This window comes from Acanthopagrus latus, chromosome 22, assembly GCF_904848185.1.
Source record: "Acanthopagrus latus isolate v.2019 chromosome 22, fAcaLat1.1, whole genome shotgun sequence".
NCBI lineage: Eukaryota > Metazoa > Chordata > Actinopteri > Spariformes > Sparidae > Acanthopagrus > Acanthopagrus latus.
Window position 1 is genome coordinate 13,063,166 of NC_051060.1, and position 25,870 is coordinate 13,089,035.

Sequence of the window (25,870 nt, forward strand, 5' to 3'; positions counted from 1 at the left end):
TGAAATGTTGCTGTGTTTTGACCCCTCTGGGCCACCGTAATTTTCTTTTCGAGATGACATATTTTGAAGAAATTCCAGTGACAGTAAAGCCACACAAATAAACACCATTTTGAGTCATAGAGGACAATTTCTTATCCCTGTTGTCATACAGTAACCCCTCGGTTTGACAAACACGGCCAGTCGCCCATGTAAAGATGCATACTTTCAGGTGCTGTATAGTATCACATGCGCCGTACATGTGCGTGCTCTAAAATCAGTGCTTGTCTGTTCCAATACTCTGCTTGTCATTATAATAAATGGCAGCTGACAAAGGCAAAAAAACAAAGTGTGGATTAAGCATTATGCTAATATGCTACACCTGATACGGGAAGCCTGGTAATCGAAACTCATCTACTTCTTCTTAGCAAATAATCAAAGAGTAATGAGCTAATGAGTTCAGGTCAGACTGCAGTTGGTCCTCAAACAACCTCCTTATCTCCTGACTGACACCCATTCATTTATTTTCAACAGCCAGTCGATTAAAAAAACCCTCTGCACTTTAGTTCCCATGCGAAAAATAAATGCTTCGAGTACCATTTTGGAGTGTTTAGCTCTGAGAGCTGATGCTTCTGGTGAACACCTTCAAGACCCCTGAAGCGTGAAGATCTTCTACATCGCTCGCTGAAGTAGGACAACAGCTCATCCGAGTGGCGATGATAGGAGGGGACGGGAAATCAATACTTCAAGGAACAGAAAAGACGGTTTAAGTGCATTTCAGTGCTGAGGACAAAACCACATTGTTGATGACTTTCATTTCGATTCTTAAGACTCCAGGAGGTGTCGCGTCGCTGTCTTTCGGACATACGGCCATAAATAAATTAAACCGGGAACCTGATGTGAGTGAGTGGCGCACTTTACTGTATGCCATGTCACAAATGAGAGGCATGTGTCTTCTGGTTCACTGAGTTTTATTTCATGTCAACATGAGTTACCCACCAGGAGTCACCCAGCATGCCAAAACAAGAAAAAAATGTAATCACAGTAATCTGGCATATCAGTGCTTTCCCACAGTGCCGTGAGAGAGTTGTGCAGCCTCTCTTCATCAGCATCGATAATATTGCATAATTTCCACACAACTATTTACATCACTCTCTCTCTCTCAAGATGCATCCATTGTTGTTCATGCAGACTGTGTAACATCAGTCGATTTATAGATCTATAATACCATTTCTAAACATCAAATATTGTTGTTGACATTCTAGACTTCTCCATCCATCTGGACTTTCAGCGAGCAGACGAATCAATACAGGGCATTACTTTGAAAAAACATTAACATTATGGCCTCCTACATGCATCATTGCAGTTTTCTCAAGCAGAAAATGGGCTTGCAAACCTCCGAGCAAAGGTTTGGATAATTTCTCCTTAGATTTCCTGGTTTTTAGCAACGCTGTATATTTAACAGGCTGTTCCCTTGTTAAATAAAAAAGAAGAAAAAAAAGAAAGAGAGTTCATGGCCACGATATTTCTCTGTCAAATTGCAGGCGGAAGACGGTGCAGGGAGGCACGGTCAGCGATGGAGCGCTCTGCCCTGAGAGGCACGGAGTAAATTTCAGTCGCATAGGGGAGCGACGCTCGGCGAAATGGCAGGAAATCTCATTTTGCTGCCCCATTTTCACAAGTGTCATTATCATACACCTCTATGTCCTGGAGACTGGAGGCGTCTGTGTCGTCCCCTGCGCTGCTCTCACTGTTCCTGAAGGCGAAAGCTCCTATAAAGGGGTAAACGCTCTCTGTGAACAGGTCTCTGATGTTATAATAAGGGAGTTCAGGGTCTTGTCTCTCGGGTTTTGTGATATTCTGTCCCTCCATGGCTTTGTTTCTCTGATAGTACTTTGAAAACTTATTGAAGATGATGGTGATGGGCAGAGCCACCACTAACAGTCCACAGATGATGCACAAGGTGGCCACTATCTTCCCCGCCAGAGTCACAGGGTAGGTGTCGCCGTAACCGACGGTGGTCATGGTGATCGTTGCCCACCACCACCCCCATGGGATGGTCCCCAAAACGGTGTCATCCTCCTCCTTCTCTGCGAAGTAGATGAGGGCGGAAAAGATGGATATCCCCACGGAGAGGAACAGAAGGAGCAGGCCCACCTCCTGGTAGCTGTGGCGGACGGTGGCACCCAGCGCCCGCAGCCCGATGGAGTGGCGTGCAAGTTTGAGGATTCGGAGAACCCTCATCAGGCGCAGAACCTGCACCACCTTCCCTACGTTCTCTAAGTCCTCGCTCTCCTCTGCGCTCACCTCGTCGGCTGTTTCCAGAGCCAGAGTGGCGTAATATGGCAAAATCGAGGCGACGTCGATGATGTTCAAGGGGTTTCCGAGGAACTTCCTGCGAGAGGGCGAAACAATCAGCCTGATGATGAACTCGGCGGAGAAGCAAGCGATGCAGACCTCCTCCAGGATGGTGAGGACAGGGTCCTCCATGGGTCTGTCGTTCTCGTCCACCTGCTGAAATTCGGGCATGCTGTGGACGCACATGGCAACGATAGAGGTCAACACCAGGCCGAGGGAGGCCACGGCGATGATCTTTGAGCCTCTGGAGTGACCAGGGTCCTCCAGCCGGAGCCAAACGTAGCTCCTCACCTCTGCACACCAGGCGCCTTTAAATTTGGCGAGGTCCTTATCGAGAGCGGAGAGCTCCTCGAAGGAAGAGTCGAGGCTCGGCTGCTGCTGGTCGTCGCTCCTGACGTCCCAGTCTCTGTCCTCGATGTAGTCCTTCCTCTCGTGGTACCAGTTGTTACAGCAGGGGCTCAGGTAGAGCTCCTGGATGCCCCAGTACTCGATCTCCTGGCTGAAGGAGAAGACGCACAGCTCCTCCATCATGTGGATACGCCCCGTGTGGTAGAAGTTGAGCACACAGAGGAAAACCCGGGGGTTCCTGTCGAAGTAGTACTCCTTCTCGGTCGGGCTGTAGTCGTCGCACAGCTCCAGGATCGCCGCCTCGCTCTGGCAGTGCAGCAGACGGGCCAGGCGCGTGTGAGGGAAGCGGAGGAGCGTGTCCGGATCCACCTCATGCCGCACACCTCCCACGTTGAGGTGGACCTGGTCCTCCTCATTCCCCCGCCGGTGGAGGATTTGCCCATACCCCATGGTCCTGGTGACACATGAAACATTACGATAAACGATGAAGTCATTCACTTTCATAGATTTTTTTTTTTTTTTTTTTTTTTTTAATGACAAGAAAAGGCCCCATGAGCATATATAGTCAGGACTGTTAGTGGTGCATTTATGTGGGGAGATGTCCACTATTTGCAGAGCACATTAGTCCTCTGAAGGAAAAAAAAAAAAGGAAAAAAAAGAAAGAAAATCAATACAGCACACACAGGAAATGGCTTGAGCTGGAGTGAGTGGAGAGGCGTGAGGTACTGTCACTTCTTGGAGGGCTCAAGTAGAGGATTATCAGCAGGAGAATCAAATTACAGAGCGGACCAGACTAACTCAGAGGAAATGAGAGGCAACAAGTTGAAACTGAAGCCCGCACATCATATCATTAAAGCCTGCGGAGGGCTGCTCTCCTGCGTGAGCTTCATGTCCTAATATTTACTCTCCCTTGAAAATCAGAGGAAAATCAACATCTAACCACCTAACCTCATTTGCAAATGAGTACATTCTTTTGAACTGGACTCGAGCTGAATAGAAAACGCCAAGCTTTCACGTACCTGCACTTGGAGCCTTTCTTTCCATGAAAATAACTTTTATCCGGCTGGTTCAGTTTTTTCACATCGTGGAGTAACAGGCGCTCCCAGCAGGTCGGAGGAGGAGGGAGAAGTGCGCTGCTGCAGCTTCACGGACGGGACAGGAGGAGCTGGAGGCGGGACAGCGGCGCGCCGGCAGTTTGCTCCCTTATACAGGGAGCAGGGAGGGGCGAGAGAGGAGGGCAGGAGAGGAGGAGACGGACTAGATGTAGGAAGAAATAACAGTTCATATGACATGGTCGATTCGTAGCGCATTTTTGTTAATTACGTAGCGTTTAGCCTAAAAAAAGGAAGCTCCAGTTCTGTTATATATATATTTGATCCAATCTTCAGTTTATGCAGTGATTCCACACGCATGTATCCCCTTTGTTTACACTGGCGCTTGGTTTGCAAATTTTGTGAACCTGCTTGCAGCCAAAGCCAGCTGACCTCAACCTTGTCTGCACCTGCAGGGAGTCAGTACAAAAAAAAAAAAAAAAAAAAAAAGTCACGCTGACATTTTTAAAGCAGCTGTGGCGAGCTGCCAAAGCAGGCAGCAACACTTGTATTTGGCAGCAAAGGAGAAGTGCAACATACCTTTATAGTGGGAACAGATAAGGGGAAACAAACAGTATGTCAAGATGTGCTGCTTGTAACATAAAACAACACCTCCTTGCAGGGTGTTATGGACTTTCTCCGTCCTGCTCCCTGGAAATGAATGTGCCAGTTAACATCTTAGGGTAAAGCACATGTTTGCAGACCTTTTCAGCACATGGCACAAGTAACAGTTTTTTTTTTGGCTACTTGCACATTTGTTAAAAAAACATTTTGAATTTGCACCATTTGAAGGGGCACTGTGCAGTTTTGGAGAAGAAATTCAAACTCAGAGTTTCAGTATGTACAATATTAATGAGGTGATGGTACAAACTCAGAATTAGTATTATTATTTTATTTCTAGCTGTTCTCAGAGGAAAATAAGGTCCCCAGATCAGCGTTAGAAGCTAGGATGCTGGCAGGGTCCGCCACATATCAACAAAGTGATACAGTGTGAACTTGGGTTTGTTTATTTAGTTTTTTACATAACATACAAAAAAAAAAAAAAAAAATCAGTGAAGATTTTTTTTCTCTTTACCTCCCACCGGATGTTCTGTTTTGAGGACTTGTTGAAGCTCATATAAAGGGCAAGTTGGTGTTCTTTTCCATTTTGGAAATGTTCACCTGAAAAAATCTGAACATCTGGTGAGACTTTTTTCTCCTCTTATTCCTTTTTCACAGAATTTAAAAAGTAAGGATACGTCCTTTATTACACATGTCCACATTTTCAGTCCTCACACCAATAGTTTATGATCCATGAAAACATTTTATAATGAACAATTTTAAAAGAAGGCTGAGTTATTTCTGCCTGTCTGCATGTAGGTCAGATTACAAGACACTGGTCCAGGCAATCATCCCCATCAGGCTGTAATAGGATCCACCTGTGTGAGCAGGAAGCTCTCCTCTACCTGCAGAGTTTATGCCCACCACAAACTTCTTTAAAAACTGCAAAACAACGAGGACTGGCCCACTCTTGTGCCATGGGTTGTTCAATTGGATTGGGGTTTGTAGTTTTGTTTTTAATCTATTGTTTCAACCAGAATGAAGTTTTTCTTGCTACTTTGAAAACAGTTGAATCTCTTGCAGCTGGTTTGTTCTCCTGGTAGCCGTTGTAAACACAGAGGCTCAAAAGAAGCCCTCAGCAAGTACGTTTTTTGGGGGAGTCAACTTTAGATGTTGTTTTCCCTAAATGTCATCACTTTAACGCCAAACTTTTAAATGTTTAATCCCAGACATCCACTCAAAATGCCTGGGGAACATCATGCGTGTGGATGTTGGTCCACTTGGAGGAAATCTTCTTGAAGTTGCTGTTGTTGCCAGTAAGTAAAATGTCCCTCCCCTTACTTATTATTATTTTTCTTTAATATTTATGTTTTCTTCTCTTAACTGTCCTCTTTCATCTCTCCTCAGACAACTCTGCCATCCCTCTCACACCAAGTTTAGCTTCTCAGTGTGGTTTCAGTGTGAAGACGGACCAGCTGGGGAACACCATGATTTATGCCTCACTTCAAAACTGCTTTGCTCAAAATGTGGTAATGACACTGGAGATATCATTCGGTAGCGCGGCACCAAATGTGTTTTTTAAATGTGGTCATCATTTTGAGTCTTATTTCTGTGTGTTCGCAGGCAGATAAGGCGTTCACAACAACATTAAATCTCCGCCTGCATGGGAACCGGATGGTTGAAGACGAGCTGTACCAGGTGGCTGAAACCTGCCACTACACTTCCTGGGCCTCCAGGGAAATTGTCTGTGACCGCAGCTACATGGAGGCAAGTGAATGCAACAGGACTCTCAGGGGTCATGTTGCAGTCTATATGATAAGTGGCTTTATCTCCCCTATGGGCATCAGGGCCACCTCGTTTCATGTCTGCGTGGAGTGTGGAGGCAAGATTGATTATCGCTTATGAGTGGCCTCATTTCCTAGGTGTCCGTGAAAAGGGCAGCTCCAGATGATTACGGCTTGCCTGAGCATCCCATCCCAGGGGCCGATTCAAAGTTTGGGGATCCTCGACGAGCTGCTGAGGTTTGACAAGCCTATTTGCTCGTTTCTTTATATTCTCACATCTCGTCCTGTCTTTAAGGGTCCCATATTTTGCTTTATGTTCAGGGATTTATTGGGATGTCTGCTAGAAAATGTCATGCTGCAGCCCCTCTGCTCACCCTCTGTCTGAACGCTCTGTTTTAGTGCCTGTCTCTTTAAGGCCCATGCCTGATCTAATTGGTCAGTGCTCACAAGTCTGAACAGGCATTCCTTAATAAATTTCCGACTCAATTCTGCCGCTGTTTTTGCAGCCACGGCCGTGATGAGGACTTGCATAGTTGGGACATCACAGCAGCTGCTAATTTCCCAATTTTGTGCCTCCTCATCTCCACTGTCCCTCCACTTGTAACCCAGAAATGAATCTGTGTGCCATATTGAATGGATGTCTCAATTCCTGAAATGCACTAAGAGGACAGAGGAGCGTGGAGAAGGGACGCGTGCCAAAGGCACAGTGAGCGAGGATGGACAGTTGTCTCCTTGCAGAAATCTTTTGGCACCCATCACACCCATTACTCACTTGTCACATTATGCTACAAAATGAACTGAATTCAAGTCAGTTGTATCTATAAAGCCTCACATCACAATCCCGTTGCCTCAGTGGGCCTAAATCAAGTTGTCATGGCAGATTCAAATAACTGCTGTAACAAAACAATGGACAGACGGCTGATGCAGCAGTGCTAAACTTCATATGTTCCATTGCTTTAAAATAAAGCTCTGACGCACAGGCGTCTCATTTCGTTAAATGCCTGTTAGTTTTATTTTATTATAGATTTTTTTTCATGTCACTTTTTTTGTACAATAGTCTACATAATGCTTTAACTAACAAGCAAGAGCTAGACAATATTCCTGAGTAAACACTCAACAGTCAAGCCAAACACAAATGAGCCCAGTGTAAGGTGAGTTAAAACAAAAAGACAGATTAAACAATGTAAATGGACAATAGGAGTCATTCCAAGCAAAAGGAATAAAAGCCATCAAACAGTCTAAACTGTGGGGAAAAAGCAATGCAAAAATAGAGATAATAAAAAGATAAAATCAATGGACAATTAAAAAGACACCACATCAGAGGAATTGAGAACAGATACATGGAGTAAGAGCAGTGAAAATAATGAAGGATAATACACAACAAAAGAAAATGGATGATAAGAAAAGGACATCACATGGTGTTGAAAACAGAAATGGACTGAGCAGTAAAAAGAGATGAAAAGTCAGATCTAAAGGGGGACTTCACATAAAAGCAAAGCTATTTTTAAGTGGTTTTTAAAGAATTTACTGCCTCGACTTGTCTACCTTGTCTCTTCCTTGCCTCTTGAATTTTAATGTGGGGAGAAGTAAAGTACAAACTGAGAAGAGGGAGTAGTCTCTGAAGATGGGCTGTGTGTTTCGCTGTGGCTTAAGTTTTCTTGTACTTTCGCAAAATTTATGCAGGACATGAATCTGCTTTGCCATCCAAAAGACACTGAAATATCACTTTTCCACAATGTGAAATCTTTAACGACTTGGCTTTGCAGTTGCTGTTTTTTTTTTTGTTTTGTTTTTTTTTTTCAGAAACAGCCAGAAGACACAGGATTCAGAATCACAACGCTGGTGTTCTTCACTCCTGTGGAGAGGATGATGAAGGTGGCTGAGGCCCAGAGACGTGGTTACGGGATCGCAAACACGGCTACAAGGCTGCTTCTGAGAAGTCCACATGCTTCGCCTGAGTCGTACACCCAGAACGTGAGTGCACTGCAGCTCTCTGCGAGCCTGATGCGATATCTCAGCAGTCCAGGCAGCTGGTGGTTAAATCACTTGCAGCCCCATGAGAGAACTCACTTCTTGCTTACACTTGCAGCCAGTAAACGATTGAATTTGGATCAACTAATGTAATCAAAATGCCTGAATTGATTATTTTGTCTAAAATCAAGTTGGCAGGGTTAAATCCAGTGGTAAGCTGCTTTTTTATTTTATTTACTTCCCCCATTATGTTGAGTTGGCCACATCCTGAGGAACTGAACTATCTTCGCCCCCAGCTGTATGCCTCAATACTCACACATTAAATCGACACAATGTTGTGTATCTTTGTTTTTTTTGTTTTTTTTCACAGGTAGCAGGGGTGCCCATGACGGTGCTAAAAACCTCAATCATATTTGAGAAGAAGTGGCTGGCGACTCAGATCGACGCAGCAGCTGCTTGTCCGTCACTGGAGGGTAATGAGAATGTTTGGAGACCGAGGTCGTGTCTTGTGTGTTTACCCTGGGATTTTGGGGTTTTGGCCACTAGGAAGGAGTTTGCAGTCAATCTATACATAGCTGGTGTTTATTGTATTCCAGTATGTTTAGACTGGATATGTTCAGATCTGACCACTCTGAGGTTGATCCTGGCAGTGTGGAGACGGCTTCTTACGATGGCACTTAAACCTTACACTGTAGAAATAAACTGCGCAGAAAATTTAATCAATAATTTTGCCATTTTTAAACTTTAGACTTTTTTAGTTTAAATAAATTGGATGCTTTAGAGGTGCTGGTGGTTTCCACGCTCACATCTCCTGGCTGTATCCTCATATTCAACACAGTATTGTTTTGAGTATCTGCTGGAAGAATGAGCAAAATCCCAAACTTACAATAGTCCTAAATTGACTGAATGAAAATATGGAGGTCTTGAACTCATGACTTCAGTATTTAACATTTTGGCTATGGCCCTGTATGTGTCAACTGTGTACAGGTAGCGTTTCCTTCACCCCAAACGCGATCAGCTGGTTCCTGCCGAGGCACATCGACCCTCTGGTTTCCTCCGGCCAGTTCAGGCTGTTGGAGGTGCACATGGGCGTTGACGGTCAGAGGCTCGACCCTGCTGAGATGGCTGCCAGGGGATACACGCTGTCCGTCAATGATGTATACATCGTGGTTGAGATTCCTATCGGGGCTGTTGGTGGCTACTTTAAGGTCAGTGGCAACGAGACTGGAACGATTTCTAGCCCCTGTGATGCCTTGTGTCATTTAAGGCCTGCCTTGTCATTTAACCAGAACAGCTGTATCATAACTAGTCGTAATCCTCTCTTGGAGCGATTGGTGCTTAATATTCATTCATGAAGACTTAGGTTGACGACTTCGAGTGAACAGTGCAGGCCCGCCGCACGGCAACTGATTTGGAAGCTATAAACTTGAATCCACCCTGTCCTGTTGATTTAGACGATCAACTATGATACAATTTATCATCAGGAAGTCAAGCTGTATCACTAACAATTTGTCAACGGCTGTGAGTGAGACCAGTTTGATGAGCACTGTTGATGTTTTTCCCCCCCCGATGTGTCATCCATAAGCTTTCCCTAGAAAAACCACAGTGACATCTCAAGAAACTTGTCGATATATGAATCAATGGGGAATTTAACTTTGTCATGCTTACAAGTAGCTGACCGCCTGCATGGGTTTACAAGATATGCAAGCATTTCTATAAGCCAAACAGACATGGGCATATGTTTTGGGGGGGAAAAAATACAACACAGAAGTCAAAACAAGTTTTTCTACAAGTTGCTGTGGATAACATCTTTGCAAGAGTGGAGAAATCAGGAGTTGCATGAGTCAATCTCGCCAACTTTTTCAGGCTTCTGAGACAGAAATTAAACAACTTGACTTAAACATGCTATACTCTAAAACAAAACAGACGCACGGAAACTAACTCTTAAGAACTTAATATGGCTCTTATAGCCTTTATAGTTTTTATATACATTTTTTCTTTATTGTTAAGAACTTAGTTTTTTTTAAATGTGCTTTTATTTATATAGCAAAAGTTAAATACTTATAGAAAGTTCAGTATAAAAGTTTGGATATTCTTGAATTCTACTTTTTTATTATCGAGCAAGAATAACAGGTCAGTACTGACTCTGGATCTTTGACTTTAGATATGCATACCATCTTTAGAATTTGGGTTTGATGATGCCTTTAAAGGAAAGGCCTTACTGGGGATATTTAATCTTGCAGAGTCATGTTCAGGATGATCATTACTACACTTATTACGCCATTGAGCCGATGCTTGAGGTGCTCTGGACTGAAGAAACCACTCACGAGGACACAAGATACAAAGTCCTCTTCCCCATCACGACGCCTTTACTGTCTCGACCTCCGCAAGTCATCGACAGTGAGTCTTTATTTTTACACTCTGTGATTTACTTTTTTCTAAATGATTATTGCCAGCTGCCTCCATTCCTTTTTATTTTGCCCCACAGACACGGTTCCAGAGGAGAGGATGTTCAAAGTGCTGCTTGGGCCTGTCGGCTCCGATGTGGCACTGATGAACATTGCCTTCCCCTCGGAGGTTTTGTCCGTGGCGGACTGCAATGTCAGAGGCTTTAACGTGCTGGAGCACATGTCCCCGAGCAGCAGCACCAAGGTCTTTACACTTAAAGTGCCTTTCACGGACCGTGTTGTATTACAAATGGTGAGCTCAACTAGGGGAAACTGAATGATGTATGTTTTTTTTTCTTTTTTTTCTTTTTTTTGTTTTTATGTTTTGCTTCTAATCTAATCTGTATTTCCCAACAGAGGGAAATGGGGGTGACGGTCTACTCCCTTCACCTGACGTTTGGCTTGCTGGTCCTGCCAGAGTTTGCTCCGTTTTCTCACACTGCATATCTGGAAACTAAATTAACGGACGTAGGTATGTAAACATGGAAATTCGATCGATTTCTTAACAAAATGGGCACAAGAGGAATCATCAATATTAATCTTGCGGTCATGTGACTGACGCACAAAAGTACAAAATGGAAATGGGTGGAGAGAAGTTGCTAAATTTGTTTCTTTTCAAATCTGTATTTTCTTCTTCTTAGTTCCTCCTTCCGTCTCTGGTGGCTGCGACCATCAGTCCTTCTATGTCATTGTGAAATACGGGACCTTCAATTTTCAGACAGTAGTGGGAAAACGGATGATTACCCCAGTCCTGGCTCAGCAGTATGGATTCGTGGAGAATGGAACGCACACAATTTTTTCGGTGCCGTTTACAGCCCCAGATGTTGTGTTTGAGGTACGATCAGGCTACGTTTTTCTTCACCCGGAGTGATAAATGTTCAGGAACACTTTTTTTGTAAGAGATCGTCCACCTTCTCCGCAGGCTGTTGAGGGGTCGTCCATCAGGACCAGACTCGACGTGGTTCTGAGGAATCCGGAAACCAATAAGAATATCAAAGAGTTTTCTATGGCTTGCAGTTTCTACTCAACCCTGACCGGTTTGTTTTGAGAAAATAAACTTTTTTTTTTTTCTTGTATCTGACAATACACTAAATGCATGCTAATGTCTGATCCGAATCTTTTGATTTCAGAGTGCTTTCCTAATGGCACAATGACGGCTCTGGCCGTAAAACTAGAGTCTGTTCCCAGTCTGAACCCCAGTCAGCTCACCCTCAGAGACCCCACCTGTGGTCCCTCCTACAGCGACGACCGCTACGCATATTTTGTCTTCACTGGGAGCTCCTGCGGGACGACAAGAAAGGTGGCATGCTAAGTATTTTCCTGATGCAGATTTTGAAATTTTGATCTGTAAAAATAAGCTGCTTTTTTTTTTTTTTTTTTTTTCCTTTCCCCCTCAGTTTTTACAAAATATGATGCTGTACGCAAATGAAATCTCTCTGCCAGACGAGCTTGAGATGAAAAGGGAATCGAAAGCAGACGAACCGGAGTACGAGTGAGTGACTTCAAAATGTAGAACTGAAATAAGTCGATCGTCAGAGGATGAATGATCCAAACAGTTGCGGGTTAAAGGGTTACTCCACCAATTTTACTCATCAGTGTGTTTGCAGTTCTTGGTGAGAACTACAGGATATGTGAAAGAAGTTAGAATATTTTTGTTGCTCCAGAGGAAGCTGCATGTAATCTGATAAATTCCATAAATGTAAGATCTGCAAACTTTTTTGATGTAAGAAATTTGTTTTTATTCTATTTTAACATTGTTTGTAATTTTATTTTTATTCTATCATTTTTTTTTTTGATTCATAAACATTGGCCCCTAACAGTGAGCCAGAAAGCATCAGCTGCAGTTGGTCACTTCCAGCACTTCACCAAGTCTTCTCTCATGGGTTGTTCCTCTTTCTTCAGGTTAAAGATTTCTTGTTATTATGACATCAACAAAACCCACGCTGTGGCCTTCCACCCCAGACCTCGCAGGAGCGAACCGTATGCTGAAAATGCAAGAGGCAAACTGCAAGTCACAATGAGACTTGCTTTAGGTAAGAAGTTCTAAACAAATTATTCTCATTATTTTACTACCCCAACATTCATTTTCTTTCTCCCTTATTTAACAATGCTTTTGTTGCACTCTCATGTTCCTTGTATGGTCCCATTTTCCAAGTTGGGAAGTCATCGTTTGCGTGATAGTGCATGCAAAGTGGGAGCAACATGGATGCCCAAAAGTTTGGCATTTTGGCACTAACATTTAAACAAGTTGACTACGGTTTCCAGTATGAGTGACAAGGAAGAGAAAAGGAAACAATACAATGATTATAATTTCTTACCATAAACCCAACATGGAATGAACTTTTGCACAGTGGTCTCAGTCAGGACACATCTCACAAACTGAACTTGAACTAATCATGTTGGTCAAGTAATTGGACTTTTGGCATTGAGTTTAACTCTTAACCTAATCATCTTAATGACAAGTGGGACAAACTGGGTTTTCAAGTTAAATTCAGTTATTTGTATTTTACACCTGAAAGTTGTGAAGACCATCCACTCATCAGTTCAGCTCAACACCCCCCGTCTCTCTTCACTTAGACGACTCCTACAGCACGTTTTACACCAGCGATGATTATCCCATCATAAAGTACCTACAACAGCCACTGTATTTTGAGGTGGAACTGACGAGGTCATCAAACCCCCAATTGTCCCTGGAGCTGGAGAACTGCTGGGCGACACTCAATGAGGACAGGACAACCCAACCCAGATGGAACCTCCTCATTAACGGGTAACTTTTTATCTTGGCCTGCTGGGACATCATGAGCATCAGTCTACTCCCTCATAATGGACAGGGTGACCAATGAGGCATGAGCAGGATATTGCTCAGTGAAAATGTCCAATCTGGTGGATGAAATGAGAATTTTGCCAACAGATGTCAGAGGTTTAACGTTTTCTTGTTTTCCCCTTTCAGTTGCGTGAACCCAGTGGACCCATCCCAGGTGATCCTCCATCCAGTTTGGGCTGATGGAAGAGTTCAGTATCCTTCTCACTTCAAGAGATTTGAAGTCAACATGTTTGCTTTTGCTGAAGACCAAGATAACTTGAGTCAACAGGTAATTTCAGCTCTAGGAAAATATGCTCTTCTCGTGTGGTGTGTTTTGTTTTGTTTTTTTTAATTTTAATAATTAAGATCTGAAAACTGCCGTACAAAGCTGTAAATGTCAGTAACTCATGTTTATTTCCCGTAGCTATTTGTCCACTGTGACACGGTGATCTGCGATGCCAGAAATCCATTAGGTGGTGTTTGTAATGGGCAGTGTTCAAACCAGGAAAACAGGATAAAAGGTACAGCATGCTGTTGTCTGTCTGACTGGAGAAACAAATGTCTTTTTTTAAAATGGCTGGGCTAAGATTTTTGTTTGCTCTCTTCACAGGTCAAAGACGAGCAGTTTCAGATGGTCAGACTTTCACACATGTATCATCAGGACCAATATTTGTAAATTAACCCACAAAATAAAAATGATTTTTAACAATTCAGTTGCATTGTTTTCTTGATAGATGGATCTGAAATTTTACATGTTTTTTCCAACTGCATTTTCTTTCTATTGGTAAGAATTGTAATTGAGAGCTCTTTTAAAGTACAAGATGGAGAAGGGCATGTCTGACTAACTAGGGCTCTTTTCACTACACAATCATGGCCAAACAAATTCATGACATCTTGGCATCTGTAGAAATTTGACAATGTTGGCAATCAAATTTTAACTTCACTTTTTTTCTTTTTGTGGTGAAGTTGCCCTTGAGTATAGGGAGGTGGGGAGTAACTATTTTGGGTTCAGGCTGAACAATGTCACTTATTCAGATGTTTTGAAAGATTCTTGTCTTGTTGTGACCCCTATTCTGAACTAATTTGATTCAGTGACATTACAAGAGATGACAGATGAATTGTAACTTTAACTTCAAACAGTTGAAATCATTGTATGCTGTAAATTCCTTTGGCCATCTAGAAGTGAGGCTCAAATAGTAAGGCTGATTAACATTAGGCAGCAAATAAGTGTTATGGATGTGCAGATTGTTTCATGGAATAAACTTTGGACCAGACTACATCTGTCAGCTGCTGCTTCTCTTCAGTTAATATAGTTGAATGTGTCCTATAGCTGTGGCACACAATGAAAATGATACAGGCCACTAAATTGAAATGTGTAAAATAGTTTTTCATAGATCATGACCACTTTCAGTCTTATTGGATTTCATTGTAATAACTTAAATGACACATTAGGAATCCAAACCCAATTAAGTTAACTATTTGCCACAATGTTTTTTACATGTTTTAAAGTGACATGGCTCTGTTCCAAGAATAGGAACTGCTGAAGAGCCTTAAACTAATGACAAGTTGTACATAAATTGAAATATTGGTGTAATTAGGTCAATTTTATGACCTCAATACCCCTAAGAACCAGGGGTTAAAACCTAGGTATATTTTACACCAACTTTATGCATATAAAAGTCAGAGCTCAGGTGGACAAACAGCCTGAGAGAGAAGTGCATAAACTTGAATTTCCAAGGTTATGGCTTTAAAAACCAAACTATATTGCTGATATTAGATCGCCACTACATCTCATCAATCCAAAGGCCGCAGGTGACTCAGAAGGGGTCACTTGTCTACATGATCTCATTGGCTGTTGTGGGCTCCAGGGTGGGCATATAAGTTCCATGTGGTCAAGAGCGCCATCAAGTTGCAACATAATCCTGTGCACTGCTGGATAAACAAATTCTCTTTTCAAGGTCCTTAAATGAGTTTCTGCAATGAAGTGTAGATGTTAACTGGGTCCATCTCAATGAGATTTTATGGGGCCATATTTCAGATTAAAATGTCAAAGCGGCAATGTGCTTAAAGACTCCTTTAAAGAGGAAACATTAAGTCAGGGTTTACAAGTGTGCCTGGGCTCTGAAGAGACTCCATATCATGGTAACATTAGTCCTCTGACCAATTTGTCAAATTGCTTCTTGTAGCTGTGAGTGCATTGGCTGTATACAACAGTCACCTATTGTTGATGCAGCCAATCTGCAACAGGAACACTAGTAACAAGAGGTCATGCAGGCCTTGAGAATGCCAGAATTCACTGCAGTACAACTCCCCCCCAGTTGGAAAGCAAAAAAAAAAAAAAAAAACCAGATTGACAAAAATGTTTTAAGAAACTTTATTCACAGGTTTCACTGAGTGTTTAGAAGAATGGGTCCAGTGGAGATATGCCTTTGATGGGTGGAGTCAGCACTTCGTTCTGGAAACATGATAGTATAAATCAAAAACTGCACACAAGTAGAAGCAGTTTTAATAAAATGTTCCATACAGTTTATAGTCACTTACCCATTCTCACTTCTTTTATCCTTTGATGCCTTGAGTTACTCATGCCTGTAGGATGCACACACTGGCCTCTGCATACTCCGTCTGCCTGGTTGCTCATATCACAAATCACTGCATCACAGTGGACATAAATCTGCAGACAGAATGATTTATTATGCAGGGCTACACACAGCACTCCCATGTGCATAAAGCCAATAGATTTTTTTTTTTTTTTACCTCATCTTTCAGAACCTCTTCATCTTTGGTGAAGGTGAACATCTTTATAGAGAAGCGCTTGATGTGTGACGGGACTGCAACCCTGGTGTCACTTGTAACAGGATGGAAGATGGTCACGTAACTGTCATCCTGGTTCTGGCAACTAGTGAGAAAATTAAACACATTCGTCGACACATCCTTTAGAGAAACTATGTCTTGTGACTGATGTGGCATAAATGCACCACTCAGTCAAGGGTGAAATAAGCCATCAAAGTGGAAGTGTTAGATCATGCTGTGCACTACCTGTCCACAAGGATGTCCCAACTCGGCAGAGAGGTTCTGTCCTCCTGAAGGGTGGCCCAGCAGTTCTCCAAGATGAGCTCCAACTGTGGGTCAGTTGACTGCATCAGCTCCACCTCAAAGTATAGAGGCTGCCGCAAATATTTCATGACTGGGTAATCTTCTGCTTGGTAGAAGAGTTCGTAGGATGCATCTGAAGAAAATTAAAATGACATAAAAAAGGTGAAGTCCAGTATTTTGTAACGTGGGCCCTTAGCACTGTAAAATGTCTGACGAGAGGTTGGATAACTAGTGACTGACTTCTAGAGGAAAAAGAAAATTCTGTTTAGTCAAATGTTTGAAGGGGTTATTTGTGACTCAGGAAACCAAAAATTGTCATCTTGAGGGGCAACAACTGCTAAAGTTGAGTTTGCCAAAAGTGATGTTGAAAGTGAAAAGTTAATATTTTGGCCACTCACAGGCTGAGGTTATTCTGCAAAATGTCTAACAACCTTGCATATTGCTGATTTTCAAAAAATACAAAACAAACCTAGAACTTCCTCAGCTCATTAGTGAATGCGTTTTCAGTCAGTTGCCAAAAATAGTACAATTGTCATTACATTGTCGTAATGGTGAGCTATTGGACTGGTTCCAAAATTTTGGAAAGATGATAAAGTATGAATCACTTGCAGACAAAGCATGTGAATGTACTGCTGCCAAATTTAGTTGTAGTTAGCATTGTATGGGAGTTTAGAGTACTGGGGAAATGTTAGTGTTCCACATCAGAGCAGGAGCTTTGGACCTGGAGGTAGCCATTAGCACACTGGAACATTTAATATAGCAGAATTCTCCTTTTAAAATGTCCCTTAATGCGGTTTCAAGGCAAAAGATAAGTGATATCCATTTAGTAAAATACAATCTTACCTTGAGCTAGCCTCATTTGCACCATCAGCTGTCCTGAACCGATTTCTGCGGTGGGCTCACTGCTTATTGGCTTATAGCTGAAGGAAATGGTCTGAGTGTCATTGACCACATAGTAGCAGGAAATGGTTTGCCTGAAGAGATAATAAAAAAAACAAAACAATTAAACACAAGCTCTCACTGACCAGATGGCACATCAGGATAAAAGGGACTGGTTGAACCCCTCCTACCTGTAATCCGGGTCTATAGGTGATGTGTAGGCTGCTCCCTTGCGATTGTTGGAATACAAGCTGATCTCATTTTCATACATCATGTAGTTGTCAAAGAACTGGGAGAAAAAAAAACAAAAAACACAGCATTAACCAACAATTAACCTAGGAATACTCAAGTTTCTAGAACTAAGATGACATTAAACATACTGTTCTTGTGGTCCCACAGGAGTCGGCACTGAAAGAGAAATATGCAAAACGATCATCGCTGAACATAGGTTTGCAGGACTGGTCCTTTAGTGTCAGCCAACTTGGGATGAGATTAGGCACCGACTCCACCTTCACAGCCCAAGCTGCTATTGTTCCATTGGGGTAGCAAGCTGAGGGTAGAGGCAGCAAGGTATAAAACATCTGTCCTATATTCCAAAACTGTATAAATAGGACAAGCTCTTATCTCACCAGTTGTTGTCAGGGGGAAGTTGCAGGCCAGGTAGAGATCAGCCAGCACCCAGTTGTTGTTTGGCTCATATAGAAGCAAGTCAAGTCTGGCTTTGATGGAGTCTGAGGTTATTAGCTGAGAGACAAGTTAACATTGCACCAACAAAATCTTGGATATTGAAAACAAATGCATCTAATGCAGTGAGACTCATTGCACTGATTTTTTGGACAAACTGAAATCCATCCCAATATCACAATTGAATATGCAGTATAAAATTTAAATATGTTTTTTGCCAATACAGTTACAAATGTCTTCACATCAGAATTGTTTTACCACAAGTTTGTTAAAGAATCTGAAAAGCCAGACACCAAAAACAAACTGTGTGGTGAAATTCTTAAAATTTTGCTTTTGCTACATCTTAAGAATTTAAATTTCATTGAAGTTACATTTTTCCAGTTTCTTCCAAATTCTTGTCATTTTTATAAAACAGGGGCAATGTGTAAGACAGCTGATAACACATCTAACCATTAAAAGAAATTTTGCAGAATTTGGATACCAGTTTTTGACACCATCTGCCATTGTGGTGGCATCTACTGAAGTTAGCATGCTAACCAGCTAGCCCATCCCATTCTAAAGCCCATACAGTTACTCAGATGCACGTAAATCCTTATTTCAAGTGCTCAATAAAGAATGAAAAACTTTGCAAGAAAAAAAAAAAAAAAAAGTTATTCAATTCAGGTGTTTCAGTTTCTTGACAAACCTCAAATGCTGTGTCAATGGCATTGTATGGCACTATGAGGCTGAAGTGTGTGGCATTTTCTTGGAAATTATAGGCATTAGCCATTTCAGGCGAGAGCTGTCGGGGGCCAACAATGGTCTGGAAATTGCTGCCTTGACTTCCATATGTCACGCTGATGTAAAACTGGTTCTGGTCACAGGTGCCTGTGACAGTAGGTAACACTGAAAGCAGAGGAGAACGTACCATCACTTGGCCGTTTCATCTCACTTTTAAATCTGGGGGAAAAAAAATAAAATAAATTAAAAAGTCAAAAACAAAAAGGCGATCTCACCAACGTCCTGCAGAGAAGTTTCCACATCCACTGGGTGAGCGAATGGCATCTCTTCGGGCAGGATGATGAACCCGAAGACCAGAGGGAGGAAGTAGGTTGTAACCAAGGGTTCAGGATTCTGCACGTACAGAAAACAAAAGTTCAGGTCATGTCAAAGAAGACACCCAAGTGTTATATTTTGCAAAAGACAGTCAGGACACATACATGTTTCAGGACAACGTCGGCATCAATTGGCACTTGCAGAGAGAAGCTCTTTGTGCCGTTGGGGAAGCTATGCTCCTGGACGGTGAAACCCCTGGCCCTGCTCTCCTCAATAGTGAGAACCCCGGTTGAGAAGGTGATGTTCCTCAGCTCCACATCATGAAGGAAGGTTCCCACATGAACACTGAACACCCGCTCCTCTGGGACAGTATCTGAGGAAATACAGTGGCAGGTTTTTAAACCTTCTTTCACAAGCCTGAATTTCTTTAGAGTCTTACAGAAAACAGGTCTTACGGTCTTGGCTGTGGGGAGGTCGTGGCATCAGAGGGGTGGTAATGGGAAACAAAACCTTGTATCTGGTGTCTTCCTTGGAGTTGTCAATCCTCCACAGTACCTCAAGCATGGGCTCCACAGAGTATGTGATGTGGTACTGGTAATCTGGGGCATGGCTCTGCAATTATTCATAAACATTTCAATAAAACATGCAAATGGACCAGTGGCCAGAGTGTTGCATATCAAATCTAGAGACCTTGAAGTAGCCATCAGGCGAGCCCACTGGGATCTCAGTGATGATGTGGAAGTCTGTGGTAGTGAGTGTGTACCCCCGCATGGCCATCTGAGATTTATCCAGCTTCTGCCCGTTGATGCCCATGTGCATTTCTGTGATTTTATGGCCACCGTCCAGCAGAGGTGTCACACGGCGAGGCACATGCCACGAGATTACGTCCTTGGTGAAGAGGACGCCACCTGTCAATGAGATTAACAGTTTAGTCAACTTTAGCAAGTACACTGGACACCAGTGTATTAGTTGTTTACTTGAAAGTCTACTATTCAAGTCCTTGAAAATAAATCTGCCCACTTTACTTAAGTATGTGTCTAGGTACTGCTTCTGACTTCTTTTACGTCAGAGAGATTAGTTAAATTTGAGTAAACTAGTTTTATTTCATACTGCAATTATACTTTGCTGAATAACTGAAGTTAGTGCGGTTTAACTTCTAGCTCATGTTTTAGTTTAAAGTGTTATGACCAACGTCAAGTACACACACTTTAAACTAGGTTTAAACAAGTATTCAAGTTCTTTCAGTGAACTTCTATTCTTCCAGTTATCGTGTTTTGTGCTTTAAATCAAACTAGGTGAGACTCACCTGTAGGGCATGCAGCTGCCAAGTTCACCATAGTCAGACCATGTGGCGTCTTGTGGTAAGTGCTCACTTTGAAAACTTCCATTGGGATTCCAGCCACCTAAAGAGGAGAAAATAATGTAAATCATGAGGAGGAACATAAAGGAACAACTGGAGATGTAGGCGTGTTGCTTACGTCCTCTGAATAAGTCTCTGCTGTATTATACGGGCTTCTCATAACCAGGCGGCTTGACGTCGTCATGGCACCGTAACCAGCTTGCTCAGCCTCCCTCAGCACCATTGACACTGGCTCTGGGGTGTAAAATGTCATCTTCCAGATACCGTGTGCCTCACCAGATGCCTGTGGGGAAAAGAAAAAGTAATCCTGCTCATTTCTTTTCTTGTAGGGGATGGCAAATTTTGCAGGGTGTCAACTGTAGTCTGAATGATAAACATACGTCAGGAATGGCATTGAGCTTTGAGTCCTCTTCCTGAATGTGCCCCTTAGCTTCAGCTTGTTGAACTGGTATAGCCATGTGGTTTGACACCTACAAAAAAAAAATAAAAAAAAAAAAAAAATTGCATTTTCCATTTTCCAGGCCCCAGCACATCCACATGATGGTAGGATCAATGTAAAGTGACCTACTTCCATGTAGTTCCTGTCACAGAGAATCTCCTTGGAGGCCCACCGAGTGTAGCTGCATGTCTGCATCACATCATGACTGACCATGTCTGATGGACTCTGGCCGTGCATTTTGAGTCTCAGGCCAATATTGAATGTTGTATCTTCCTGCCAAAAAGAAAGAAGTGCTCGAGGACATGACATTTTTTCGTATTAAAAAAAAAAAAAAAATCATTAATGTGTGATTTGTTTAAAGACTGGCTTCAGCGTCAGTGTAAGGATTTACTGCTTTTGTTTGATTAAATACATAAGCTTGTTTTCACAGAATCATTCTGAAGACCTGGACATTTAACAAGACACCAGTCATATTATAGGACACCACACCATCAATGATTTGAAGGTAAAAATTACATGATGCTGCTTCAAGATAACCCTGAAGAATAGGAAATATAGTGGACCACACCAGGTGTTTCATCACTGGAAAAGTACAATCAAGTGCCATCAAATAATTTCTCAACATACTTTGTTGTCCACATAGCAGGACATCAGAGACGTGTAGATTCTGGTGTTACCCCACGGGTCAGACTCCATGCTGTATCCACACTGAGCAGCCAGGCTGGGTGTTAGCACAATGTGCTGTGTGCCATCTGTGGGAAGGAGAAGAGGCAAACATGACGGGAGGAAATCACGTCTCCCAGGGATGAACCACAATCTGCTCATCATTCGCAGCTTTCATACTCACTGATTGCTTCCACTTCAAGCTGGTTCCCCACAGCTAGAGCCTTGTCCAACGACAGTCTCATGAGATTACCCGCACAGTCTGACCTTAGACCACTGTCTGTTTTTAAAAAAATAAAAAAAATAAATAAAGGCTTGTGAGCAGGTGAACCATATTCAAAAAGTCAAATAAAAGTGATTCGAATGAAAGATAGCTTACTTGACTGCGAATTGAGCTTCCCATTTGGCCTTGCTTGACCCAAGACGATTACTGCAGCCATCAAGTTCCATAACAAACTTAAACAAAGAAACACACATATTGGAAACATTCATGTAGACAAAGCACATATTAAAAACAGGAAAACGAGCTTACATGTTCTCAAGTTTCATGTTGAAATTTGAGTGCAGCCCAACAGAAAACAACAAGAATCCGATCACTATCAGAACTCAGCAGTGAAACCCCAGCAAGCCCCTACCAACGCAACAAAAAAAACAAAACCCAACTCTGCAGTGACAGGGCTGACTGATTAACCCAGCCATCGCCAGCTGATTTATACATCAGGTAATGATAATGCACAGGTGAGGCACATCAGTCATGCTCCACCCACCTCAGCTGAGGTTTGTCATGAAAAGACATTCATCAGTTTTTATGTAAAAATTAACTAAATTAATAAATAAATAAAATATTGATAATTCTATCTGACAAATGGAATTTAATAAACGACTAATTAATTTCAAGACATTTTAAACAGAAGAGAAAAATCTTCATTAATTGATTTTCAGGCTCAAACAAACTAAATGAACTGTTTTCACAACTGAATAAACAAAGTGACCTTAAAGTTCAACACAATTTCATACTGTTTTACTTTGTTTATATTTGTGGCAGACCCTGCCACCATTCTCACCTCAAACAGTGTTCTGTAAATATTACCTTTCAGAGTTTCTCTACCAAAACTACAAAGTGCACTTTTAGGCTGTGACTGAGCTCCAATTCGATGACCCTGTTCTTCCTTTTGCAGCTGAGAGACTCATTACTCTATATGCTAACACTTAATTATGTCCTGTTTATAGTCACAAGCCCCCTCCAAGTGTCTTTATTGCTGACAGTAAAACCCAAGTTCATCCTTTCACCTGGTGCTCCCGGGCTGAGCTGGGCTCATACAATGATATACTTTCAATTATGAGGCCATTAAAAAATTTTCCAACTAGTATCGAGTCACTGCAGGAAAGGAGTTATCGCCGCTCTGCTGAACAAAAATTTCAAGGTAAAGGTCATTTTCACGGCATCTCACCGAGGCACTCCCATTGCACATCATGGGTTTTATTAAAAAATAGTGAAAACTTTGGTATTCCTGAATACTCTCACTCGCTCAAAGTCCCTCTTGGCATTACTGAGAAAAAAAAAAAAAAACTTGATAAAGAAGGAAGTGTGCGAGTTTATGATTGTAAGTCTGCAGTTATTTTCAGGGCACAAGCGAACACACAGCTCCATCTAGTGTCTTTGAAAAAACACACCAGCCTGAGGTCATGGACAGAAACATTTACCACAAAATGTGCTAAAAGAAAATCAGAATGATTTATAGTTTGGTTCCCTAACGGTTCTCATAAAGAAAGACAAGGCTCTGTAGATGTTATAGGAATATTTTTTATAAACTTAGCAGGAACGTCCTATGGTATCACCCAAATGTTCCCAGAGTGTCCTGAATATTCCTTGATAGCCACCCGATAACATCCCCCTACCCTTTGAAGAACTCCAAATCGTGACTGTCTGGGAACGTTCTGGGTAAGTTACAAGGCAACTTTTTTTTTTAACATTCTCAGAATGCACAATTTCTAGCTGGAGATGTTATTAGAATGTGATATAGAGACTTTTCCATAGTAATGGTCCCCCAAACGCTCCAAGAATGTCCTGAATGTTGGCAAATAATGTCCCCCTGACCTTTCAAGAACTCCATATCATGACTTAGTGGGACTGTTATAAGAGCATAGTCTAGAAACCCAGAGGGGATATTTTATAGTAATGGAAATGTTCCAAGGTGATGTCTTTTACACCAGCGGGGACATGCTCAAAACATTCTCGGGATGTACAGTTTCTACCTGCAGACATTACAGGAACCAAGTGTAGAGAACCAAAGATAATATTGCATGTGAGTGTTCCCACAATATCCTGAATGTTCCTTGAATGTAGCCAAATGACTACTTCCTTACCTTTTGTGATACACTGTGACCCCCAAAACTCCTTTTAATTACAAAGTGCTAACAGTTGATTATATTTTGTTTATAGTCACAAATATACTCCCAGTGTCTTTATCACAACCCCAACTCTGTGCTGTCTACTAACAGACTTAATGATATACTTTAATTTTTCAGCCCAGTAAATACATTTTCTCCAGTCATGAGTCAGTGCAGAAAAAGAATCATCAATGCTCCTCTTGACAGAAATCCAGATATGTGATGCGCCCCCGTGGAACACTGCTCGTACTGATTGCTTTGTTATCTGTGTTACATGTCTAGATTTAACTTCACTCGGGCACCTTTGAATAATTTAGATGACTTTTTAATTTATTATATTACAGCTTTACAGAAATGCATGCACAAATTAAATTAATCAAAATTAAATGAGCGTGTCAGTATCCTCTATTTATCTTGTGCTGCTGGTCCAGAAGAGTCTGTTGCAGGCTCACTTTTGCATCTTCAAAATCTGGATTGAGCTTTAATGCCTGTTGGAAGTCCCTCTTGGCATCATCAAAAAAACCTAGATGATAAAGAAAGAAGTGTATTAGTTTATAAGGAATATGCTGGCAAACTGGTTTGTTGGGAGCCAGCCTGGCAGCATTATTTTCTGGGCAGCATGGGAACACGTGAACACACAACTCCATCTAGTGTCTTGGGAAGGAACATACCAGACTGACTCCACATTCAAAATCTTCCAACCTAATCAATAGGCGACTTTGGGTCACTCCATGGAATCTTTGGCGATTTGTCCTTGACGTTTTAAGGCTTCTGAGCATTACCAAACATAGAATATGTCAGACCTAGAATAAAACATATCTTTGTATGCTCAACCTGACCCAAAGACCCTGTGTTGGAGTGGAAGGATTCTAACTAATGAGGCAGGAATTCTTTCTCTGGATAAAATGAATAAATACTAATACATTCTGAACACTTAATAAAACATTATTGAGTTTGATAAAAGTGCAGACAGGGATCTTCCATTGTAATCCATATTTTGCTCTCATTTCAGATATCTCAGCGCTAATCGGCTTTTAATCCTGACTTCAGATAGTGTTGTGGCCACTGACAGAGAAAGGATGCCGAAGGATGAATCTACCAACCTACTGGAGAGATAAACCCAACTCTTTCAGGTCTCTCATATACGATAGATTTCTCCTTAAATTCATTATTCAATTTTACTTTGGACCTAGATTAATAATGAAACCAAAAGGACAAAATAAACATATTATAATTTTGACTTTTATTTTGAAGTCAGAACGGAAGTCATTATGCTGCTCGGTCGGGCTTGGCGATGGCGGACAGCTGTCTAAACTGTGTGTGACTGACCAGTTCAGACATTATTGTGTGTGATTATCTTTACCTAGTCTATAGTGGATGAGTCCTCTGTTGTAGAAAGGGGTTTCAGAGCGGCTATCAGTCTGTATCGCTGAAGTGTAGTCCTCTACTGCTTCAGTAAAATCCACCCGGAAGTACTTTATCTGTCCGCGGTTGTTATAAGCAGTGGCCAAATGACTATCGTCACACCCCCTGTGAAAACAAGACACAGTTAATACAGCCATCTGGAGCGATTAAAAACACTGAACAGAAAAAAATAGGATCAACGTTAGCTAGCAGCTAGCGAAAACAGGTTACAGAATATGTTTTAACACTAGTTCGACTACAGTTAATTGTTTGCACGTCTTACTTCTACAGAAAGGACAAACAGCACCTGGACTGCAAGCAGGAAGAGATGAACTTCGTGTACAGTTCCTCTGCCTGTTTGAAATTCTGCCTTTTAAACTCAGAGTGAGCATGTTCGAGTAGCTGTGCGTTATCTTCCTCCATGGTTTGTTTATCTTCAGTTGCGGATATGACGTCACTCCAGACAAAGTTCAGTCGCGTCTCAGGTCGCCTCATGTGGGCGGGGCTTACCGTCAGCAGGCTGAAAGGGAAATATTGTAAAATATTTACACGAATTTGAAATAAATATCGACATTTCTCTGAAATAATTTATCTGATATTAATT

General features: G+C 41.9%; 4 protein-coding genes across 5 annotated transcripts; 1 reads left to right on the plus strand and 3 right to left on the minus strand.

Moving 5' to 3' along the window:
- Positions 1 to 930: 930 nt before the first annotated feature.
- On the minus strand, positions 931 to 4,908 carry LOC119012926 (potassium voltage-gated channel subfamily S member 3-like). 2 transcript variants are annotated; one of them, XM_037087158.1, is made up of 3 exons: positions 4,849 to 4,908; positions 3,702 to 3,939; positions 931 to 3,136 (listed from the first exon to the last, which is right to left on the minus strand). In XM_037087158.1, exon 3 carries the CDS (start codon positions 3,130 to 3,132, stop codon positions 1,633 to 1,635), a length of 1,500 nt encoding a protein of 499 aa, XP_036943053.1. In that variant the 5' UTR covers positions 3,133 to 3,136; positions 3,702 to 3,939; positions 4,849 to 4,908; the 3' UTR covers positions 931 to 1,632. The 2 variants fall into 2 exon arrangements, with proteins under 2 accessions (XP_036943053.1, XP_036943054.1); XM_037087159.1 differs by lacking the exon at positions 4,849 to 4,908 and having other exon boundaries at positions 3,702 to 4,136.
- Positions 4,909 to 5,160: 252 nt separating this feature from the next.
- On the plus strand, positions 5,161 to 14,031 carry LOC119012925. The gene is made up of 21 exons (XM_037087157.1): positions 5,161 to 5,313; positions 5,397 to 5,455; positions 5,543 to 5,629; positions 5,721 to 5,842; positions 5,937 to 6,080; positions 6,236 to 6,334; positions 7,901 to 8,071; positions 8,439 to 8,541; positions 9,056 to 9,276; positions 10,312 to 10,468; positions 10,557 to 10,768; positions 10,873 to 10,987; positions 11,157 to 11,350; positions 11,438 to 11,552; positions 11,646 to 11,815; positions 11,913 to 12,007; positions 12,418 to 12,548; positions 13,093 to 13,282; positions 13,466 to 13,607; positions 13,743 to 13,839; positions 13,929 to 14,031. The coding sequence occupies exons 1-21, from the start codon at positions 5,291 to 5,293 to the stop codon at positions 13,997 to 13,999; spliced, it is 2,718 nt and encodes a 905-aa protein (XP_036943052.1). The 5' UTR covers positions 5,161 to 5,290; the 3' UTR covers positions 14,000 to 14,031.
- Positions 14,032 to 15,676: 1,645 nt separating this feature from the next.
- Positions 15,677 to 22,164, minus strand: LOC119012884. The gene is made up of 21 exons (XM_037087086.1): positions 22,004 to 22,164; positions 21,851 to 21,927; positions 21,656 to 21,751; positions 21,436 to 21,560; positions 20,938 to 21,081; positions 20,750 to 20,839; positions 20,488 to 20,652; positions 20,316 to 20,412; positions 19,700 to 19,917; positions 19,465 to 19,621; positions 19,174 to 19,382; positions 18,970 to 19,087; positions 18,660 to 18,859; positions 17,920 to 18,034; positions 17,671 to 17,840; positions 17,482 to 17,579; positions 17,255 to 17,385; positions 16,355 to 16,544; positions 16,073 to 16,214; positions 15,860 to 15,989; positions 15,677 to 15,773 (listed from the first exon to the last, which is right to left on the minus strand). Exons 1-21 carry the CDS (start codon positions 22,018 to 22,020, stop codon positions 15,706 to 15,708), a joined length of 2,757 nt encoding a protein of 918 aa, XP_036942981.1. The 5' UTR covers positions 22,021 to 22,164; the 3' UTR covers positions 15,677 to 15,705.
- A 2,007-nt stretch (positions 22,165 to 24,171) lies between these two features.
- On the minus strand, positions 24,172 to 25,731 carry ttc32 (tetratricopeptide repeat domain 32). The gene is made up of 3 exons (XM_037087087.1): positions 25,574 to 25,731; positions 25,226 to 25,392; positions 24,172 to 24,385 (listed from the first exon to the last, which is right to left on the minus strand). The coding sequence occupies exons 1-3, from the start codon at positions 25,687 to 25,689 to the stop codon at positions 24,258 to 24,260; spliced, it is 411 nt and encodes a 136-aa protein (XP_036942982.1). The 5' UTR covers positions 25,690 to 25,731; the 3' UTR covers positions 24,172 to 24,257.
- Between the last annotated feature and the right edge of the window lie 139 nt (positions 25,732 to 25,870).